This window comes from Athalia rosae, chromosome 1 (assembly GCF_917208135.1).
Source record: "Athalia rosae chromosome 1, iyAthRosa1.1, whole genome shotgun sequence".
Taxonomy (NCBI): domain Eukaryota; kingdom Metazoa; phylum Arthropoda; class Insecta; order Hymenoptera; family Athaliidae; genus Athalia; species Athalia rosae.
In genome coordinates, this window is record NC_064026.1 from 1,179,626 (window position 1) to 1,202,475 (window position 22,850).

Sequence of the window (22,850 nt, forward strand, 5' to 3'; positions counted from 1 at the left end):
CCTATATACACCTGGCACGAACTCCAGTGCTACAGAGCACATTGATTTTCTCTCTCTGTCTTCGTATACAGATATGTCGTCGTTTCACTTCATCTACGTTACAGAGCTCCCATGTAGTATATAAAATAGAAAACCCCCGCGAAAATTCCATTCCAGCCAATGGCGAGAGAGTTGATACCATCGTAGGGTTACGCCCTCGTGATAAACGCCGCCACCCCTGTACGAGGAGAAACGCGCTGACGTCATGGGGTAGGCGTTACGTTCAAAAACGTAACCGTGGATTCGACGATTCCCCGGTTGAAGCATCCCCCGTTTTGATATGGGGTGGTGATAACGGGCGTTGGCAAAATGCGCCGTGGGGACGTTGGGAACTGTAAGGGAGGAAAATTTCACGAGGGGGGTAAAAATCGCGCTTGACGGGGGGAATTGAAACGCTGAAGATCTCGCACGGGATCAAATCACCAGACTGCTACCGCTATCAGTTCTATCTTTGATCGCGAACTGTCACAACAAACTACGTAAAAGCTGAGGGATCCGGCGCGGTTACCGAGCTGCGGAGGTCCTTCGCTTTTGGTATATTAAAATCCTTCGCATGTTGAATGGTCGGCAGTCGACTGCGAAAGACGTTAGGGATGTCACAGCCCTGTAATTAGGGGATCCGCAATACACGGTAATCTCGTATCGCTACAGGAGTTGTTCGGAAGTAAAATTTACAACGGTATTCCGTCAATTGGGAATCAAATTTTAGAAAAAATTGTAGTCGTGTTTTCTCGGTATTGTCGGGTATAGTACCGTTGTGAACCGTATCTCCGTCTACGAATAACAATCATTTGCTTGTGAATGAATTGAAGAAGAGAAACAACAACAATCAGTAGGATAAGTTTGTTAAATTTCATTCAGTGATTTTCTATAACATTTATTCATCATGATGAACATCGCCGATCAGGAGGTACCTGCTGACAACACTGCCGATATCGGGAGAATGGTAAGATCCGATTGAGATATTTTTTCCAGTGATCATACTTTTCAACTGCCTTTCAATTAATTAGCTGTGAAAGCATTTCGATTGGAAAAAAGCACAAAATTGCAGATCTTAGGGTCTTCCAACTCACCGTCCACACGATCATTCATAATTCTACTACTTTTCTAAATACAGTCACCAAAATTCTTCAGCTGCTCCACAGAGTTTTGCCAAATCGGCAGACAAGATGAAGAAAAAAATCAGAAATCGCACCGATGCCGCGTTCGCGTCGTAGAAATTTGAATGCCGACGCGCGGTTGTAAAAGATTAAATCTGCAGACGATTTTTATTGCTAAAAAATTATTCTCTGGGACAAAAAAAATTCTTATTTTTGCTGCGATTATTTTCGGACATCATAAACGAAAAGTATGCAAATTCATGGATAGGACATTAACGGCTCGCCGATCATAAAATGCGGAACCCGCACTCGAACTCGAGTACCTTCGACGAGGGGCAACAATAATTGTTGTACGGTATACACGCTTATATCGGATCATTATACAGATCCATGGGTACGATGTCTACATCGAGACTACGGTGAAAAAGAGCCTCGTGCATCACGTTTGTCGTATATATACGTATATATACCGAGAGTCAATTGCTTCGGCACGCGCCTCCACGGTCTGATGCAGTGTCCCACGGGAACACCCCTTCCGTAGTTTCTAAACGCGTAATTGTCACCCCCAAAATTCTGAATCCCCGCACGATCCCGATTCTGGGGCGCATCTTTCCACCGAAATGTACGTATACCGTATACGTATACACGCACGCACACATCCATCGTCAGGGTCTAGGGGTCGTTCGGCACGGGGGCTACATAACGCGTTCCGGAACCCTGTTATACGCCGCGGGTGGTCACCCCGTAGGACGCACACCGTTTTAAGGGACGATGAAAGGGAGAAAAATTGTTGCCAGAGAAAAACGACCTACGGTGCGACTCGTCGTTGCAATTCTATAGTCACGAAAATGTCATCCGATATTTTAATCAATGACCATTATCATTTTTATTTATTTCATTTTATCTTCTTTTCTTTTCGTTTCCAGTTATGGGCAAATTCTTTCATTTATATTTGACCATGTTTTTTATTCCTTATGACCTTATACTCGGGCCTAGACGCCGAAGACCGTCCGATTCCCACAGATCGGCAGAAGCGTCCATCCACCAACGCCAACACCGATACTACATAAATCGCACTCGACATATGCCAACAATCAATGACCGCCGGTACAAGCAGCGAGCATCGGTGTTAAGTTAACTGTTCAAGTGTTCCCATGATCGGTGGGGCGGGCTAAACAGCTACAGGGGAACGAATCGACTCGTCTCTCTGCTGTACTCTACGCCATACAATCGAGGCAATTAATGATCACTGCCCTATCTGTACGTATTTTCACACAGAAATTTGTGCGATGCACGACAAAACACCTGGTGGGATTGGCGATGTGAATTCGTTGCCGCCATTTACAACGAGCATAATATCTTGACCTTCCATCGATGTCAAGGTGCAGCATACACCTAAAACGGCCAAGTACATGTACAAGCGTAGGGTGGTTATCTCATGATTGTGCGGACAACCCAACCCTGTCAACAAAAACGATTGACCTGCACGCGGTGGTAAAGTGACAGAGAGTGACGTAAAGTTGACAGCTTTGCTTTACTCCGCGCGGCTGCCCCGAGGAACGGTAATGCGTGTGACCTTCGTGTAAGTGGTGTAAAAACACAACGGTAGCCCGGAGATAGTCGTCGTACCTATGGTATAACGGTACCTACGGGCTGGCCGCAAACGTGAAAAGCACTACGAGTATGGCAGGATGGGTGAGAGCTGAGGGTCGTGGAGCGTCGAGTCGAGGGTCGAGGGTCGAGGGTTCCAGGGTTCCAGGGGAACGAGGGGAGAAGTAAAGGGCGTGTTTGTTCAGTTAATTATCAAATAATCTTCTATGTCTGTTCGGGTTGGCTTTGGCTTACGTACGCGACCGCAAGAAATGTACACATTCTATAATGCACGTGGATCGTTACGACGAGCGAATTTAATAAGCGCATAGCTAATCGCGTCATTTTTATCGTCGCCTATCATCCGTCATCTCCTACTTCCTAATTCACCGGGCATTATTATACTTTTAGTCTATGATTATCTCATCTCAGTCGTGGTAATTAATGATTTTTACTAACGAGCCGCGCAGCAGGTATTGCAATGAATATTAATTGACATCCTGCAGATTATAAACCGGCTCGGCGTGTTCAAGTTAAAACAAACCGCTGTTATTTTCTAGTAAACGGAGATTAATTCGTCATCGTTAGCGTATCAGACATCATGTGCGATTCGGAAAAAATTTCTTGAAACGAAGATTCGATCGCAGTGTTCCTCTCCAGCGAAGGGAGACCGTAATTTTCAGGGGATGCTGGGAAGGTTTTTTTTTTTTTTTTTTTTGTTACGGTGTAATTAATTTAGAAATGTGATCGGAAGAGTATTATAGGTGTAAGTTGGCACGTACCTAACAGTTGGAAAAGAAGCCGGAGTCGCGCGCCCTTTTCCCCCACATAAAGTCGTTGTCGCGTCGACGTCCAAGTGCGAAAACAATAACACGGGTCACCAAAAAGCAAACAATGGACTTTGCTAAAACGAGGGAACAACAGCTCCAAGTAGTAACTCTGTACAAAATTGGTTCTCACATGGAATCCAAAGAAGAACAGCTATTAGCTAATTGGTGAGAGTTTGCCTTACTTCTCCCAGCGACCCCCTTTCTTTCACCAACATTATTATTGTTATAGGTGTGGTAGAAATGGGATACGACGAAAAATCCCTCCTACGTTTTCTCGGACTCCTGCCACGTTCAACTTGTCGCCTCTGTTTTTCAAAAGTGAAAACATATTTTTTCCAATCAGTGAATCGCGAGAATCACACGGTTTATACAAAATGCGAGAACGTCGCCCGCGGCAAGGTAAAAGGGTGTTTCTATTTCTCTCTGTGGAGGGGTGGCGGTAAATCGAGTAGCATTAACAAAGTTAACGGACTAATGACGCGTAAGCTAAGTATGCAAACACGGGAGCGTGCCTCTTGTGCGGCAGAAGCAATTCCCCATTTCCCATCGGGCTCTTTCGGGTGCATCCCTCCTGCGACCCATCCGTGCAGTCAATCCGTCTGTCTGCAGTCTATGTGATGTAATGTATATCACGTGAGAATGAAAAACGACCAGCCCTCGTTGAAATTTGTTGGAGTTATTTTTTTTTGCTAGCGTAACGCGGTATCGTCCATACCGCGAGTCTTCAGAACAAACGCGACGCGGTGATAGGTCGTCATTGAGATTTTGTATTGGGACTCGATTCTTGAACGACCTATACATGGTAATTGGAATACCTATACATTTATACGTGCACAGATGTAGGTACGTATGCCGGTGAGGCGAGATAACCTGGTTTACCACAAGATTGCCCCGCAGAGAGGAAGCGTTCCAATCAGTCACCGGATGTCCTCCACGCCCGTCTTCGCTCTTTCCCCTTATACCATTGCAACTTCGTCTCTGTCCCAATCGCGGGTTTGAGCAGTCGACGTTTCTTCTTCTCCGCCCGCCTCTGTATTTCGACGATCTCTCGCCGAGCTGAATCTATAGGCGAGAAATCGATTCGCAATGTTATTGCGTTTTATTTTTATCGCGGCGCATCGTCATTCGCGGTTATCCGATTTCAATGAGATAAAAAAATTGTCTCCGCTGCAGCCGATCCCGAGGATCGATTGATAACGATTTCATATCGAGTTCAATGGAGCTAACGATCCGGAAAGTTGTAAAAATCCAATCTTTCTTTCGGTTTTTCTTTGCAGACTGGCGACGGTTACAGCAGACTGAGCGATCCGGTACACCCCGGCTACTACGTGACACCTTCTGGAGTCGGCAAAACACACGGTGAGTTTTCTACGTGATTTTTGTTCAACCGACGATATGCACGAAGTTTCTAGATTTTTTTTTACGGCTCACAACGTTACTGGAAAGTTCTGTTTCATTGCCGTGCCCATGTTCTCCGTTTATTTGATTTTTTTGTTTTCTACACGAGTGTCTTTATTTATTCTTGTTTATTTTTCTTCTCCTTGCCATGCGTTGAGGCATCGTCCCGAATGTCGTCGGCTTTGAAGCACTTTGATAGAATACAAGATACGCGAAGAGAAGCGGTTCTCCCCCTCATTCAGCCGGGCTGTCACTTGCACGCCACAAAGTCGATATCTTTATCATAAAGTCATCAACCACCGCGCAACAATATTATTTTCAAGTCGAAAACGAAAAGGCGGGACAAGTAGATCTTCCGACAAGTTTCGGAGGTCTTCGGATTCGAGAATTTCATCATGCGTATGGCGAGGCCGGTATGTTTTTTGCGTCGATAGAAAAGACGTGGGGAAAAATTCGATAAGCAACAAATTATCGCCGTTAAAGACTCCCCGGGGATATTTTCTATATCTTTTTCCGCATTCCTCGTGTAGTTCGTGTGGGTACAGCAATTTTCTCGCTCGGAACAGCCGTGCGCGGCACAATCGAATCGCCAGATATCGTCGACGTTTTTTTTTTTTTTTTTTTTTTTTTTCTCACGAAGGAGACTAGATCGCCGCATACGCGAATGTACGTATTTTACATCGATATAAACCTCAAGGGCTATAGGTAACCCTCGAATACGTTAGGTTTCTCACCACCCTCAATCTTTTCACCCTCAGCGCCTTCAGCCACCGGCGTCGCGTCGTCTGCAGCAGTGATTGACACTTTGTAGCTTTACCATTGGCATGCAACGGTATAAACCACTGGTTCCAAGGGTGCCATAACTCAATCACGACCTATAATGCCGCAATTTCAACGCGGTAATCGCGTTACGATCGCTCGGTTTTGCCTCGAAAAATATTGAAATCTCCAGCTCGATTCCTCAGCTACTCCACCCAGCCGCGCGGTTCTATATAGCCACAGGAGCGGAGACGATTTTTCTTGAAATCCTGTATCACCGCGCTTAGAAATTCCTTGATAATAAAAATATATACGTATAACGGTGAGGTTGCTTCTCGATGTCGCAACGGTAATAAAACCTAAATTCAATTATAGAAATAATCCCTCGTCCGGGCCATTTGAAATTTCAAAAATACAGCGAATGGAGTTAGTCCAACCGACGGATCAATCCCTGGATAGATTTGGAAGAGAAAACTAGATTAGCGATGAGTGGACTGCCCGTCGAGACCGCGAGGACGTGACCCGATGCCCATTAAACACACCCCATAGACCGCATAGACGTTAATTGTAATGGAAGAAGTGCCGCAGAGTGTTTCATCGTTGCACATACTCGTCTATGGATAGAAATTCATGCAGAGGAATTAGGGGGTTGTCTTTATCCAAAAGCACTGATTCATCTTCGGGGACCTTTTGTACTAGTTGTAGGTGTTCACCTATACGTGTAGCTCAATTGGTTACGGTTTTCTTAATCGATTATTTGAGGACATACGATCAGCTAGCGTTACCATCACCATTGTTATTGTCACACATGTTTCAGGAGGAGATTCATATCCTGGGCAAGACTACAGACAGGAACACTGGCTGCAAGATGGTAAATATTTGCAATGAATATTTTTTCCATCACTAATTATTGACATTTGTTCATCAGTATTTCTATTTTGCTAGTTTTTACGTTCGTTTACACATACTAGATTCGCAGGCCCGCACTTCACTTTATTGTATTGTTATTCTGACTCCATTTACCGTCAGCTGTCTACCAATTTTTCGTTAACATGTTTTGAGGAATTTTTGTCATCTGAAAACTGAATTCATCCATCCATCGAAACGATCAGGTAATCGCTAATCTTTCGCTTGGAATGTAACTTTTCCAAGTTTCGTGTAAACACCTCTCGTTTGGTATTAAAAACAAAGTGCAAAAGACATATTCATGTTTACTAAATATATTGCTCTGAAATAACCGGTTGATTACCTGCAACGCTCACGTCACATTCCGCTAATTCGAGACATCTAAGATCTAAAAATAGCTTCTCGTTGCGGTGTTAACGTCATGTATTGATATTCAACGCTTCTTTCAAACGGCCTGGATAGCTCAGTCGGTAGAGCATCAGACTTTTAATCTGAGGGTCCAGGGTTCAAGTCCCTGTTCGGGCGGTGTTTTTTTTAATTCTCTTCCTCTTTTTTTCACAAATTACGTCTTCAACTTACTTATTTTTCTGTGACATTTCTAACGTTGGGAGAACGATTTGAAAAAATGCAAACTATGCGTATAGATTCATGAGGTCAATCTATCTATGCTAATTAGCCATGCAACGAACATAATTGATTATTCTTGTTATTAATCTTTGATAAAAAATGGCCGAAGATAAAATGCGCGTACAAAAGCTGGATCGAAGGTCGCAACGTGCAGGGCCGAGCAATATAATATCGGTGATACCTTTTAGCTTTTGATTCTCAGTTCGCGCGTGGGTTATTTTCGAATCCCGCATTCATTACCTAATCGGCCGAGGCAAGTTTTACTTTCATTGGTTTTGTATTGGCGCGAGGTAATATAACGCCCGACGAATAATCTAATGTGACCCATTTTTTTGACGAATCACTACCTTGAGTTACATTGAAACGAATTTTACCGAATATAACGATTGGACAGGTATCGCGGCAACAATCAACCGCGCGGCCTCACGCCTTATGTATAATAATCGGGGACACCCCGCAGAATGAGTCCATTAAATTGATTAGACGACGTCAAAATAATCGATCTACTCTACATTATAGTTCGGTACGCAAGGCTTTTCTTACCGCTTTTCCATTGTCTGGAAAAAAGTTTTCTTTTAGAAAAATTCGAGGGACGCGTTCTGGCGGTAGAAATTCTTTTCAATTTCGGTCCCACGTCTGCTCCGTATCCTGTCGATCCCGAAACGGGACCTCTCTACGCGTGGAGTATCTCTCCATCCAGCTTTCCCCGAATGGTCCGTGTTATTATAATGATTATCAGCAGTCCCCGGAATCCGATCCACTTATCCCAAGAGAATTTTAAGAGCTTCTCTTCTCGCTACGCACGGCTCTATCCGATGTATTACAGCCACTCCGGCATGCGGCATCGGCTATCCTTCAAATATGCATGGTTCCCTGTAATACGTCGAAGAGAAAAAAAAAAAAAAAATGCACTAGGGAAAAATAGAGCACCCCAGAGGTGAATCATTTAGCCGTGACGATAGCGATCTATATCAACTACCATCGAAACGTGTTCGTATCGTGGATCGTGACGGGTGATTTCCTTGTTTAGAATTTCTGTCGGTGATAATTTTTCGCATCTCATGTGTGTTAGGCGAGTTATTATTTTAACATATTTATTTATAAAAGATGTATCCAGGTGTGTGTATATGTGGAGGAATCGATTAGCAAAGGTCTAGTCAGAGACTCGGAGCATTAATATTAATTATTCAGCTAACTGTTGGTATAATATACACTGGCTTATAATGGTTCTGTGGGGGGAGGGATTCAAGGGTAGCTCAGGGGTGCGCCATCGGAGTGAATGTAACAACGCTTGTATACGTTACTTGGCCGACGTCATCGTGAACTCGATCCTCCCGCCAACGCGTTGCAACATCAACAAAAAATACCGCTCTAATGCGTTGCGCAATTAATTTATCGGAACTTTAATTCTTATAAATACATCGCCGAGCGGAGCATTTTTTCATGATGTCATTTTTGCAGGTAGCAGCTGCGAGACCGAAGATAGCGAACAGTACGTTCCGGAATTTCATCACATATCAAGTTAGTACAGCACAATGTCAAAGTGTCGTCAGATTTTCATTCTCCATGGTCTTCCGAAACGTTCGTCCGTTTATTTCTCGCTGCCATATTTATTACACCGCATATACCTGTACCATTCGATACATTTTGGTAATTTATTTTCACTCCTTCATTTTTCGTTCTTCGTGTATATTTATACAGTTATGATTTTCAGTATCAAGTAGCTGGAGGCGAGTAGAAAAGTACATAAAATTTAGCCGTGGGACGTGAGGGAGAGGGGCAAGGGGGCACATATATAGCGATCGCTTTATTAAAAATTAAGCCCTTGGGTGATTTTTTGAACAAACACCAATGTATGTTGACTTTCATGCCTCATCCCTTCAACCTCTTGGTCCTTCTCCCCGCGCCCGCAGCTATCGATAACTCGCGGATTACATTGGGAAGCACTTTATGTCTTGAACCAACATCAATTGGTTGGTTTTTTTTTTTTTTTTTTTTTTTCCTCCTCCTGTTTCGAGAGGGAAGTGTTCGGCTTATTCGCTCGGAGTTCATATACCACCGTTTATATTTTTTTCAAATTATATTGACAGAAACTAATTTTTTTTGTTTTTTTTTTTCCGTGAAAAAAGCTGCCCCAATTGACATCAGTTTCGCTGAATATTGTATGAAATCGGTTGGAGAAGAAGGGGAGGAAAAATAATACGATCTTATCAATATTAATTCGTTCGCGGTCTCGAGGATATATAATGTGTAAAATCAACATTTGGGTAAAAAAAAAAAAAGAAAAAAAAAAACAATTTCGTTGGATTGTTTACCGACGAATAATTAATAATCAGATACCGACACATCCGTTATGTAATCCTACGTACATTCACAGTGTGTATCATGTATACCTATATGTATGTACAATCGTACGCCGCAGTGGTAGCGCAAATAGTCAATGGCGTTCATAGTGCGTACGTACACCGGTTATTGTTCTGTGTCGACGATCGAGAGATGACGGTCTACGATAGGTGCCCGAACGACAAGAAATCATACGTGGATTCGAAGGAAAAATCACCGAATCGATACAGCCAGATTATTTTACGTCGCAAAAGTGATCGGTCGAAATAATGCCGGAAGTGACTCGATTATCGCGCTTGGTAGTTTTTGAATTCTAACGTAGCGGATAGCGTCGTTGCACGTTATATAAGGTGTAGATAGAGACACGTAAGAGACAACGCCGAATATATCGGGGTCAGGGAGGGGACTGGTGTTTACAAATACAACGATTGCGAGGGGATTCCGCGGACTTATGCTTCCCACGACCCGCGTTTGTTTGATTTATTAACAGCCCCCCGATGAATTGCTGCCCTTTCTCTTTTTCTCTCTCCCGGACCCCATTTTTCTCCCTCTTCATCCCCCCCCCCCCCCCCTCGGTTGAAGCTACCTCGGAATCCCCTTTTCCTCCCGCAACACCAGCGACGACTCGACTCTTCTTCCGGTGGGACACGCGGCACCATAATACGGTGACGTTCGGGAGGAACCATGAAATAAAACCTTTTTGCTATATACGCACTAAGAATTCGTTGTACTCATTGTCAGCCATTGCTCGTTAAGGAAGACAAAAAAAAATAAATAAATAAAGAAAGAAATAAAAAAAAAAAGTAGACAATTTCGACAACTACCGCGCTCACTTGAGAAATGACGATGAAATTATTTTCAGGTGCCGGAGTCAAGCAGGAGACCGTCAATTGCAGAAGAGTCACGGTGCAGGAAGCCAATGACGTCGCGGAGGTCACGGAATCGGGAGAATCGAGTTATCATTCGCAACAATACAACAACTCGGCTGGACTTCAGACTCACTCGCATTCGCAAAACAATAATTTCCTCGATCTCAGTCCGGCTACTCCGGCTTCTTGTTACAGGTATCTATCTAATTATACCAGGTATACGTATTTCGAAGCCGTGAATCGTACGCAAATAAATTACCTGTTGCGTGTATTCATACGTATTCATTCAACAGCAATAATCGTCTGACCTCGCAACACGTCGAAGGTGGAACGGGCACGAAAAGTGTCGCGGTAAAAGAAGAGCCAGCGGATCGCGGCTACGTCGAAACCACGGGAGCGGTGCAAGTTTCGCAACTATCGTCTTCGGCGCCCGCCGATCAGCACAGCGGTGAGTCGGAATTCGTCTCTGTCCTCGAAATTATTGTAACGCGATTCGGAAATCTTGGGCCTAATGAAATGGAAGTGGAAATCGTCCGGTTACGACGTCTTTTTCCGAACGAGTGTGCGAGCGAGCGAGCGTTCGTTCATGCATTCATTCATTCGTTCATTCAACAGCCGTCGGACCCTCTTACGCTTCGCTTACCATACAGCTAATACAAACACCGTTTCAAAGTTCCGTATACGGGACACGCGATCCCATTGTGGGATCCGCAATGATTCAACGATCGTATAAAAGTTAAGTAATCGAATCCCCTCGTCGGTGTCATTCGATGTACGATGATCATTCGGCCTGCACTCGTCCTCCGACCGTGACGAATCACTGCACAAAAGAACCACCGCGATTCCCTCCCCATCGACAGCGTCGTCCCGTTACCACCCTTGCAACCTAACGATTGCGCTGCGTATAACTATAACGTAAACCGTAAATAACATCTCGGCGACGTCGTACGCGTACGCGTCTATGCTCTGGATTTGCACGTGTCCCGATTCTACGGCTATACGTGACGTTATCATTAGCGGATTCGGAGCGCGCATCCGGGGTCGCTCCCGTGCCTCGTAGATCTCTCGGATGTATTTTTTTCTTCCTCTGATCACGGGGCAAATTGATGGCGTTTTTTCCCACAATTTTTGGCCCGCCGATCGCCGCTCGCGAAGGAGGACCCGAAAAATTATAGACACGTCTACGATTCAGATGCAGCGCACCACCGAGCCGTTCCATATCCACGATCCAGACCCCCTACTCTCCGAACCCGCCATTCCCTGGCTAGGGGCTGATTAATTAGTGAGGCGCATTAACAAACCTCCCCTGCTCGTCTCATCCACCACCGCGATCTCCCTCCTTTCCCCCCCCCCCCCGCCCCTCTCTCTCTCTCTCTCTCTCTCTCTCTCTCGGTGTGTACGTATACACGTATATATTTATGTTATATCCGAAGGTATATTCCATTTACTCCCGCGTCCCGTGTATAGCCTGCTCGCACCGAGCGAACGGTAAGGCAAAAAAGCTCTAAAAACGTAGGCCACCCCCCCCCTCCCCCCCTCTTCCTCCCCTCATCCCCGAACGTGGTGTACCCGCCGCATCGTCGACGAACAGCGAGGATCCAGATCCCGGGCGCGTCAACTCAATTATACATACGCGACCCGACATCGTGCCGTGGCGAACAGGGAACGCCGAAGGGGGGGAGGGGGGGGGGGGTGGAAAACCCGTTGCGAAAAAGAGGAAGAGTTCTATTCCTCTCTTATTATCTTTATCATACGTACGTCTGTATAATACATATACATCTCTGCCTCTCACTCGACAGATATATTCTCTCGTCGCGCGCCGCGATTTCTACCGATATGAATTTTTCATCCCCTTTCAGCGGCGTCAAGGCGCCCGCGCGATACGCTCTTTTTGCTGCTCCGAATAGATACGCTTCAGTATTCAATCTTACTCCCCGATGCTCCCATACGTCTGCGGACGAGAAGAAGAAGGAGAAAAAGAATTACGGATACAAAGAGAAAAAAAAAAAACAGTAATTCATAGCCGTATTATACTTGGCCGTTAATTTTTCCCAAGTCTGCAAGGGAGTTTGAATTTTCTTCGTTTTTGGCAAATTTTTCAAAGAAATTTTTTCCACCGGCTGAAAATTGATTTTAATTATTCTACACGCGGAATAATAAAGGGGAGTGGTACGGGGGTAGAGGGAGTCCGGAGGTTGACTCTCGAGATTCCCTCGCAAGGAACGCGGGTTTATAAACGGATTATGAATTGCGAATAGCTTTTTTCCGATCGCTTTACGCCCGATTCGATCCCAGGGTCGCGCGGCGGTTGTAAAGCTTTTGATTAATATACATATCTTGGAGGCGTCTGGATCTTCCAGCAAAATACCAAACCCATCGCTGTATTATATACCGTAGAGGTATACGTACATCACGTATACCACGTATACCTATAACCCACACCTAATACTCTCGGAGTCGTACCACCGTTCTCACACCGATGGAACACCCATCGCCGCCCCTTTCCCCTCCCCTCACCCCCCTGCAAAGACGACGACGCGGGGCTTTGAATATCGAGCAATTTCCTGCCGCGATGTTACTCAGCCACTGACGAGCTGTTTTCCTTACCATGAAACGTGAGTGCAATTGTTATTAGGTATCCGCAGGATCAATGCCAAGATTTATAAATCTTATGTCGTGGGCTGCAGGCTGCATACCTCTTGACTGGAAAAATATCCCAATTAGAAATTATCGATAGAAGGGTGGCGCGACGAATTTTAAAATCCATACGGATACGAGGGACAATCGGTTCGCTGTTCCCTCTTTCCAAAAATTAATCGACGAATATATCGGTCGCTAATTCGGTGCGACCGTCCGTTGGACGATCCGTTCAAAATACTCGGGCGCCGAATTACGTTCCCATGATACGGGGATATACTTTGCATGTACATTCGGGGTGCGGCCGTCGACTCGATATCGATACGTGCAGGTCATTGGAAATAATTTCGTCAGCTAATGACCGCGAGCGATTATTACAATTCGCGATCGAGTCCGACCGCTGCAGTTGCGATAAATCGGTCCACGTAATCTGCACATTTTTTTGCCAGCGTGATTAAATTCCGCCATTCATATGGAATATTGTGCGCTGCTTCGCTATTGCGTTATAGTTATACATGTAATCATATTGATGTAATATAGAATTGGAGAGCGTAGTGTAATAAACGGAGACCGCGTATATTATACCGCCCTTACCGGGCTGTTTTACTTTGGTAGCCGCAGGTAAACGTTAGCGAACAAAGTTATATGTATCCATAGATGTAGAGGTGTACATATATATGAGATACGATGCCTGCGTTAATCTGTCTACGAGTTTTAGCGGCACCGATCTGCAGAGTTAGCGTAGGGGGTGAACGAGGGCAAACGGTGAGAGGAGGGGTCGGGAGTTGACTGAAGCGAAGGGATGGTTTGCGGGTAGTTTTAGATTAAAATTAATCGCGAGTTGATGAAAGCGCGCGTTACACGCCGATGGTTGGTGGAACAACGGAGGGCTCCGAGGAGACGGACGAAAGTTAAACTCGCGGCGAAACCTTTAGGGTTGGCCGAGGGCCGAGGCGGGGCTGGTCAGTTATGATCCGCATCGCGGGAACGACCACTTGCTACATCCCGAACCCGGCCGTTTCCAGCTTTTCAACCTTCCTCCCCCTCCTCCTCCAACAATCTTCCAATCTTACGGCTTAACAACTGAGCTTTCGGTATCCTCCATCAGGTAGATTTCAGCCCATCGCGAATTTAATTTATTATTCAAGGTAATACCCAGAGGCTCGCTCGCGCCAGTTTTCTGACGAGTCAACTCGAGATTTTATTCATCCGCTTCGGGTCACTCCGCATTCCGCGTCATTGCGAATTTTCCGCAACCTTCGATTCGGCTGCATTTTCATTATATATATATATTTTTTTTTTTTCTGCACAATATTCGAAGAATTGTGCGAATGCATAATAGATCGTGTTTTACAGATTAAAAATTTGGCACGAGTTACCATATCATATCCGAATGCGAAGGATTGTAAGGCTTAGCGGACGCAATTTCAGATTAAAACAACGATTGCGTTGTAAATCACAAGCTCGCGTTGAGCACCGTGCAGCAGAACTAAAGAAGCTTATAAAGAAGGGTTGTTTCAGGCAGACTGTTATACCTGAATAATATATCAGCCATCGTACGTACAACGTTGCTCGGTGCAACCGTTCGTCGCTTGCAGCCCATTGTTATTATACCTACTCCTCGCTGTTCCTTTATAATTACTAATTATTATTAAGCAGATTTTAAACTAAACCAAAATCTACCCCTCGTTCAACGATGCACGCCCGGCGAGGTGATCCCCAACCGAAACCCCCCAAAATGATTGATCACCAGATTATTGGTCACGCTCTACATAATGCCTGTGTATAGAGCCGTATTATATACACCGAACAATCAGTCACCTATTAAACTATAGTGGTTGTAGCTGATCATTTCGCCGATATTATTTGAAAGCGTGATTCAAAGAAGCTCAAATAATTTTATTCAAACGTATCCAAAATCGAAGAAACTAATTTCGTTAATGCAAAATGTGACTTTGTGGTTCCTATTCCTCTATTATCCGTCTCCATTCTTTCTCATCGACAAAGTTACCTATACTTTTCATCATCTTCTACAGAAATTTGTACATTATTTTCTCTTATTTTTGTTCAGGAAGCAGCCTAGTCTACCAACAGCAGCAATATTCAAATGGGACAAGTGCCAGGGAATCGCGAAGTTCTCCGGCATCCAGTCGACCGACGAGCGCGTCGTCCGCGACGTCCCAATGGCCATCGGTCGCCCCGCCATCGAGTAATAACGAGGGGTACGTTGGGGTGCGTCAGGAAACCGCTTGGAACGCGGACATTTACGCGAAACGTAGCGTAACGCCGACTTGGACGGAACTTGGAACACCGTTGGAACCGATACTCCGAACGTCGACCTCGTCGGGAACATCCGGCTGGGACAGGCAATCCTCATCCTCCTGCTACCAAAAAAGAACATCCTCGCCGACCCCCTGGAGCACCGAGTACACCAAGAGATCGCCGAATACGACCGCGTCACCGTGGGGCGAAGTCGCGGTAGGATATCAACAACAGAGAAGAGGATCTCTTCAACTTTGGCAATTTTTAGTCGCGCTTCTCGATGACCCCGCTAACGCACCTTGCATCGCGTGGACCGGACGTGGCATGGAGTTCAAACTTATCGAGCCCGAGGAGGTGAACATTTGTCTTGTATTTAGCGTCGATTGGGTCTCGGAACACGTGGGGTATTGAAAATGTTTGATATATAGGTGGCGAGGAGATGGGGTGTCCAGAAAAATCGGCCAGCAATGAACTACGACAAGTTGAGCAGATCGTTGCGTTACTACTACGAAAAGGGTATAATGCAAAAGGTTGCCGGCGAACGGTACGTCTATAAATTCGTCTGCGATCCGGAGGCGCTTTTCAACATGGCGTATGGTTCTGGAGGTGCGACAGGTGTTCCGGGCGATATGCAAACAACGGGACTACGGGGAACCGGACACTCGGCGATCAGCAAGACAACTTCCGGTACGGAAACCACCGAAATTACGGGAAAACACGCCTCCGCAACGACCGCAGGTTACGGGGACGCGGTACTCGCGATGTACTCCAACACGGCTGCAGGTGAGTCATTAATCGAACGCAATTCGGGTTTGATTCCGGAAGGGTTTTAGGATAAAAAAAAATCTTCGTTTGTCGCGCAGTGTACGGTAGCCACAGTCTCCATCACCTCCACCAGTATTTGGGCACCGCGGCGAACGAGGGTTTCAAAACACCTTCGGCTCGGTATCCGGGACATTACGGTCATCAGTACAATGAAAACAATCATCATCATCATCATCATCACCATCACCATCCGTCGGCAGCCTACACGGAGTCGTTTTTGAATTACGGTCGTCTCTCGGCGCACGATTTTTCCCTTGACGTGAGAGCAGGTAACGCGGGTTACCATCATCCGAATCACGAACCATCTTCGATTTCCGTCCTGAGCAATAACAGGGAAACCGGAGACTCCGACAGGTCCAGGGCGGCGGACTCTTCTGTCGAGGAAATTTCTCGAGCACAACTGTCGGCTGCGACGGTTGCGAGCTCGCAAGCACCATTGCTCGATGGCACCACGAGCGGGAAACTCGATCAAACTCCCTATCATTGTTTAGGTGTGGGCAGTTGTGTCTGTTGAAATTTTCCAACGAACGAAGAAAAATGGTTTAAAAATATTCAACTGTAAATATTTATTCCATACCATTTTATTCTGATTTGTGATTCATCGGTTATTTATTAATTCTATTTTTTTTTCTCCCTATTCACGGCTATTGCCGATGATGTTGCTGTACATGTTATCTGTCGACAATGTGTAGGAAAATTTTTAGATAATTGATAACAATGATTTGTATATTGCAGACTGTAATAACTATACAAATACAGTGAAATAATAATTTATATTTTATCGCGGTACGGTATATAAATACGCGTATTAAAAGAAAACTCGAGTTATTGAATAATGTAACGTTATTATTTATTATTATGTAAATAGAATAAATCTCTTTATCAACGCTCATATAGATATTAATTTTTTCATTCTGTGACATACTGAGTTAGGAGTCGTTAAAAAAAAAGAACATATTGATGCCTCATTTTTAGCTATTACTCACTCCGAACGCGACTAATGCTAACAAGTTCGAATCGTGTTGCTGAGGAGAACCTGGGTGCAAATCCACGAAAAGACAAATTTTAGTCATCGCTCCAAGTCCACGTTTTTACCATAATACCTGCACGTGATTTTCCCAGCGAATGCTGTGGAAAAATTTAGCGAAGCTCGGTGAGTATATCTCTATTTTAGCGATGCCATAGATACGTTCAATATATCTATGATTGTATGTTATTTTCGAAAAATTATTCCAGAACCGATAATGTATATTAATGTTGACGATGCGATTCGTAATCTTGCATGGCAACGTATCGCTGATAAAAAAATATACAAAGTACAGAGGCGAGCAACAAATTCAGCAAACACTCAATCCGGACATGACACAACTGCGCAAACATCTCAAAAGCTGATATGCACGTAAATTTTTGAAGTTCTGCATTTCATTCGTAGGATCGTAGAAGACGTTCCGTGCTTTTTAACAAGATTGTCAATGTCCAGTTCCATTGGATAGTCCGCGTTGAAGAACATCATCTTATTATGCAACTTTCATACACGGAATATTGTTTTATTTGTGTTCAAGGTACGTGCAGAATATTAACAACAACATTTACGTACGCTCGGCAGATACACTTTCGAATGAAACTTTCAGATATTCACCGAATGACGTAATTACTCGAAGAGGTCGCGTGTATATTTTCGGTTCTGACACAATCTGCACGCGTTCCGCGGGAGGCTGCGTGCCGATGTCGCGGCATTTCGGACTCGTGTTTACATATCTCTGCGGCTGTGAGATTCAAGTATCAGCTCGATTTCAACTCCTACATAAAATTTACGTACGTTCGACACATCCGTTATTGAACGTGATCACTTCTGCCTTCGTCCATTGGCCGGTATTGTCGTAGCTGATTCAAGCTCGATGACATCGTCAGGAGAGAGACGGAAAGGGTGTCTGAATTAGTCAGACCAGCACATCGTATACGCGCTATAATAATATTTCTATTCATCATACCTGCATATAGCCGTTTACGTTCACCATTTACCAATGAAAATATACCACTGATCGTTAGTTCGGAACGAGACTTCGCTGTGGATTAGAGTCGCCGAAGAATTTTGAGTATATTATTCGGTGTCCGGTGGTTCAGTGTTGTGCGAATAATCGATCGAGTGTTACGTAGTGCGAACTCTATGATATTTGAACAACCGACGAGGACTTGGGAGTATAAAATATTGCAGTGACCGAAAAATTTGTATCGTAATTTTTGAACCATAAAGCATGGCGAAAACGAAGGGTGTAAATGGTGAACCAGAAGAGAGCGCAATGGGATTCAAAGACAAGCAGAAGGCTCTTGACACTTTGAAGGTCCTCGACGGTCGCGATATTAGCTATCAGTATCACGTTATCACGAGTTTTGTCAGCCGGGCTAAAAGGACTATTCAGATAACGAAAGATGAAGAAAAATTGGCCAATTTGCGCGAAGCTCAACAGGTATTCGAAGATTGGCTCACGGATTATAAAGAAAATCATCGCAGCAAAGAAAATCTCTCCTATCTACCGATCGAGACCGTCAAGGGTTACAGGGCCTTGGCAAAGAAATACGATATTCTAAACGACAAATTTTACTCGTCAGTAATTTTATTTCCCTATTTTCATTTTTGTTTCTGTTTTCAAATTCTGAGCATGACAGATTTTCTCTTTTTTACAGAGCATATAGGAACGTGAAAGGTGATTACAAGGCCTTGCGATCGATGAAGACTTCGGACGGTGAAGAAACGTGGGATGTATCGAGAAATCGTGAGCTGAAAGCAATAATTGGTGAAATAAAGGCAGAGCATATTCAATGGTTTGAAACCGACGATGGAGTGTTCAGAGGACTCCCAACTAAAGAACACACGCGATGTATTTCGCTGGGTTACAGTCCGGAGCCAACAAAGATAAAAAAATTGATATCACAGGTAAAGGAAAAGTTTGGAGAGATCGAGGATAATGAGGATGAGGATCAAGATATGGATTCTGTGTCTTCGGGGTCCGATGTCGAAAATCGAGGGAAGGGGGTTGCCAAACGAAGGCACGAGAGCTCATCGAATAGCGATGACAGCGATGATGAGCCGAAAAAGAAATCACCCAAAAAAGATAGTAATGACAAAAGGGGAGAAAAAGCTGGTAAGGGCAAGACGGACGTTAGAGAAGAAAAGGAAGAAGGCGGACTCAGTTTCAAAAACAAACAGAGGGCTGTCGATAGTTTGAAGTCTTTGGAAGGTCGCGACGTTGCTTATCAATATCACGCAATCACAGGACTAGTCAGAAGAGCAGAAAGGGTCATTAGTTGTACTAAGGATGAGGAGAAAATTAAAAATATGAAAGAGGCCATTGAGGTGTATGAAAACTGGGTCACAGATTACAATGTCAATGGGCGATCGAAGGAAAATTTCGGATATTTACCGCTCGATATCGTTCAAAGTTATAAACCTCTGGCGGATAGATATGAAATCGAAGACACGGGCTTTTTGAAGTAAGTTTTACTATTTTCATGGGTTGAAAAAAATCTATAATTTATACGTATTTATGTGGTAACGATTGATTTTTATTTTCAGAGCGTACGATGAGGTGGATGGAGACTACAAAAGACTTCGATCGGTAAAAGTGCCTGGTAAAGAATTAACGTGGGACATTGAAAGAAACAATAATTTACGTCCGTTAATCGAAGGAATTAAAAGCAAACACATTCAATGGTTCGAGACGGATCCCACCGATCTTCGAGGTCTGCCAACTAAGGAACACACGCAATGCATAATGTGGGGATTCAGCCATGACGCAGCAAAAATAAAAAAGCTCTTACCCACTCTGAAGCAGAAACTCAACTAAAATTATGCAAATACTACAGAATTTTGTAAGAGGTGTTGATCATCTTCAAATTAAAAAAATTGATTGAAGGTATTTATACCATAGATATATTGAATTTTATACCAAATTTTGGTAATTAGTACAACCAATTGTTTTTTCCATTATTATCAGTTGAAGACTCGTGTCTAATCATTTGTAAAATTTTTATTTCAATATATGTAGTTGCAGAATAGACCTTTGACAATAGGTATTTTGAATAATTATTCTGTTGACAATATCGACTGCGACTTATCTGGAGCATATAACCAGATTTCCCAGAACATACCCTTAGAAGGCAACCCCACTTTGAAGAGAGTTACCGACTGCGAAAGGGGCTGTAAACCCAGTCCAGTGCCTCCACTTGATGACATTACCATGGTGATGACATTGGTGTTTGCTGCCAAGGTTGTAGTTTGAACAGTTGAAGATGGCGTTGAATGTCGCGTAAGTAGGAGGGTTTTGATTCCGTCAAGTGTAATCGATAGTTTTTATTGCTTCTGTCGGCAGCAGCAGGAGGAGTAGTGCCTGCCAGCTTAGGGGAAGATTTGAGGTTAGGGTTAGTGACTCGCTGACATTTGGCATGAGTACAGGGGCTCTGTATGTCGGAATGTATCCTGGTGTTTGGCGTAAGGGAAAATGATTTTGGAGACAAACGAGTCTAACCGTGAACGAACTTCTGTATCTCAGCGAGTGTCGTGTTACTGTTAGAATTGCGAGATAATCGGTGCCCGAATGATTGGTCGCTTTGTTTGACGTTTTGTAATTCAGAAGAGAACAGAAAAAAAGGTAAACTAAAGAAGCAGGAAAAGGAGGACAAGGAGGAACGTGATATACATGCACGCGACCGTCCTCTTTCCATACCCAACACAAACAAAAATTGGATAATGTTTTCATGCAATTAAATACGTGATTAGACAGACGTAAAGGAATATAATTAAAATGTCAGGGTTTTACCCGTTTATTGTGATGGATCAAAGTAAGGTTAAGTGATAATGTCGAAGACAGCAGATGCTGAGAGCGAGGCAGGCTCTATATGTGACGAGGAACGTGTCAGGAAACTCTTCCAAGCTTGCGATGGCGATGGTGATGGCTTCATAGACAGGTAAGTCATATAATGTGCCTCAGAAAACCCTAACTTAAATACCTTCTAAATCCAAGTCTCATCCATAATCTGAATAGCAAGTCTGCTGATCAAGCTCCAGTTAAAATTTGAATCGAATTGTTCTGAACAACCAATGATTCAGAAATCTGGCTTTAGTCTTTTCATCTTTTTCTAGAGACTTTGCTAAATAAATTTCTCCCAGCAGCTACTACCCTAAAAATTCATGACCAGTACATGCTGCAATCAGTTCAGTTAGGTCATGAGATTGATTTCATTGAATTCTTAGATAAATTTATTCAAAGTTGCCCACTGCTTTGATGTGATATCGTATACAGCGTGATTTGAAAAGATTATTTCGCTTACTTTTCAATAACTCAGCTCATATATTTCAGTCGAGCTGAATAAATGTTAATTTGTGAAGCCGATGGCGATGAATAATATCAGAGTAGACATAAAGCACATAATACGATACCACATATACCGTAGGACTACGATACACCAATGTCGCATCATGCATTGGTTAGTTGGCTGTGACTAATGAAACGGCAATGAAGCTGCTGCTGCAGCAGTTCTCTGATTAAACTTTATGTTTGTGCAGTTGCCTGGTTTTATCTCCCACATATATATACAGTTGCGATACCTTTGAAATAGTACTATACCTGACTACCACCCCCCATACTCTGCCTCACTACATAGCCCGTTTATCTCAACACCCCTCCCTGCGCATTCCATATGCACAGTGCTGCAGGTAGCTGCATTGAAAGCAGAAAATTATTACCGGTAAATTAGACTTACTCAACTGGTTTCAACTTTCATTTTTTATTTCTTTGGGTTTTTTTTGCTAATACGATGATAACAAAATTGCATTGCAATGACGAAGTTGTTCATTAATATTTGTTATGGGGAAAAAACATCATATCTTATGGTGAAAAAGGAATAAGAGACCTTGAACGTACGAAAAGAATCAGATTTAAAGGGAATGCAAAAAAATAAGGAATTTCGAGACACCACACTGCCTCACTGCAGGGTGGAAACAGACTCGCGTGTAAACAGACCGATGACTATAGCCGTTTGGATAGAATTTCGTTTTTGGTGGCTCTTGTGTGAACACACATTCTTTCATATGACGATTCATGATCTCTCTGTACGGTAGAAACTGAGTGGGTATATTGTAAATTATGTTTTTGCTGTTCGACGTAGTAGTGGGAGAAACAGCAGGGGCCTATAGTAAAGTGAACACAATACTTACGCAATTCTCATGTAGGACTTACTAGTACCCACTCATGGCTGAGAATCGTAGCCAATACACTATAGCAGAAAGCAACTGGGGCTAAAGATGCAGTAGAGGAGGGTAAGCGGATGTATCGCCATTCTAAATGGTGGGGAAAATTCACCCCAAGAACCCTTCTTTGACGACGTAGGCGATTCCCTAGCCTAGAGCCAACCTTCTATACCCTTTCATTGTGATATTACTTTTTTTGTTCGAAACATTTTATTGTGTTATCCATTATGAGGTACATTTCGAGATCGGAGAATACATTCAAGATCCAGTTTTACAACATCAAAATGCTCCGATCTAACGTGGCTCTGAGTTTACGTACAGGGCGAGTTTTCCGTTCATGCTGAAGGGGTGGGTTACGTGGGATGATAATATTAGATTGGAAGTGTAGCAGAAGCTTTGGACACCGGTTAAACAGGCG

At 43.8% G+C, this 22,850-nt stretch overlaps 3 protein-coding genes and 1 non-coding gene across 5 annotated transcripts in view; all 4 read left to right on the plus strand.

The window, feature by feature from the left end:
- Positions 1–51: 51 nt before the first annotated feature.
- Positions 52–17,077, plus strand: LOC105693313 (ETS translocation variant 4). Of its 2 annotated transcripts, XM_012413153.3 has the most exons (9): positions 52–985; positions 4,837–4,918; positions 6,534–6,587; positions 8,711–8,770; positions 10,455–10,656; positions 10,755–10,909; positions 15,170–15,714; positions 15,789–16,143; positions 16,224–17,077. In XM_012413153.3, the coding sequence occupies exons 1-9, from the start codon at positions 926–928 to the stop codon at positions 16,697–16,699; spliced, it is 1,989 nt and encodes a 662-aa protein (XP_012268576.2). In that variant the 5' UTR covers positions 52–925; the 3' UTR covers positions 16,700–17,077. The 2 variants fall into 2 exon arrangements, with proteins under 2 accessions (XP_012268576.2, XP_048513872.1); XM_048657915.1 differs by lacking the exon at positions 8,711–8,770 and having other exon boundaries at positions 79–985.
- Positions 7,075–7,147, plus strand: Trnak-uuu. Its single transcript has one exon. It is a non-coding gene; the product is annotated as a tRNA-Lys (tRNA).
- A 529-nt stretch (positions 17,078–17,606) lies between the features above and the next one.
- LOC105693521 lies at positions 17,607–20,255 on the plus strand. Its single transcript, XM_012413517.3, has 4 exons — positions 17,607–17,747; positions 17,817–18,790; positions 18,871–19,677; positions 19,760–20,255. The coding sequence occupies exons 2-4, from the start codon at positions 18,441–18,443 to the stop codon at positions 20,028–20,030; spliced, it is 1,428 nt and encodes a 475-aa protein (XP_012268940.2). The 5' UTR covers positions 17,607–17,747; positions 17,817–18,440; the 3' UTR covers positions 20,031–20,255.
- Positions 20,256–20,533: 278 nt separating this feature from the next.
- LOC105693466 (colorectal mutant cancer protein) overlaps positions 20,534–22,850 on the plus strand; it is a 39,368-nt gene continuing 37,051 nt past the window's right edge. The window contains exon 1 of the mRNA XM_012413415.3: positions 20,534–21,150. Within this exon, the coding sequence (XP_012268838.2) occupies positions 21,041–21,150 (110 nt within the window). The 5' untranslated portion in view covers positions 20,534–21,040. The remainder of the gene's footprint in view (positions 21,151–22,850) is intronic.

Bases quoted from the DNA above. Each gene is read 5' to 3' on its own strand.
- LOC105693313 (XM_012413153.3), top strand. From the start codon at position 926: ATGATGAACATCGCCGATCAGGAGGTACCTGCTGACAACACTGCCGAT. The intron at 10,657-10,754 runs GTATCTATCTAA...TTCATTCAACAG, and splicing joins ACTCCGGCTTCTTGTTACAG to CAATAATCGTCTGACCTCGC. The intron at 16,144-16,223 runs GTGAGTCATTAA...TTTGTCGCGCAG, and splicing joins GTACTCCAACACGGCTGCAG to TGTACGGTAGCCACAGTCTC.
- LOC105693521 (XM_012413517.3), top strand. From the start codon at position 18,441: ATGGCGAAAACGAAGGGTGTAAATGGTGAACCAGAAGAGAGCGCAATG. The intron at 18,791-18,870 runs GTCAGTAATTTT...TCTTTTTTACAG, and splicing joins CTAAACGACAAATTTTACTC to AGCATATAGGAACGTGAAAG. The intron at 19,678-19,759 runs GTAAGTTTTACT...TTTTATTTTCAG, and splicing joins GAAGACACGGGCTTTTTGAA to AGCGTACGATGAGGTGGATG.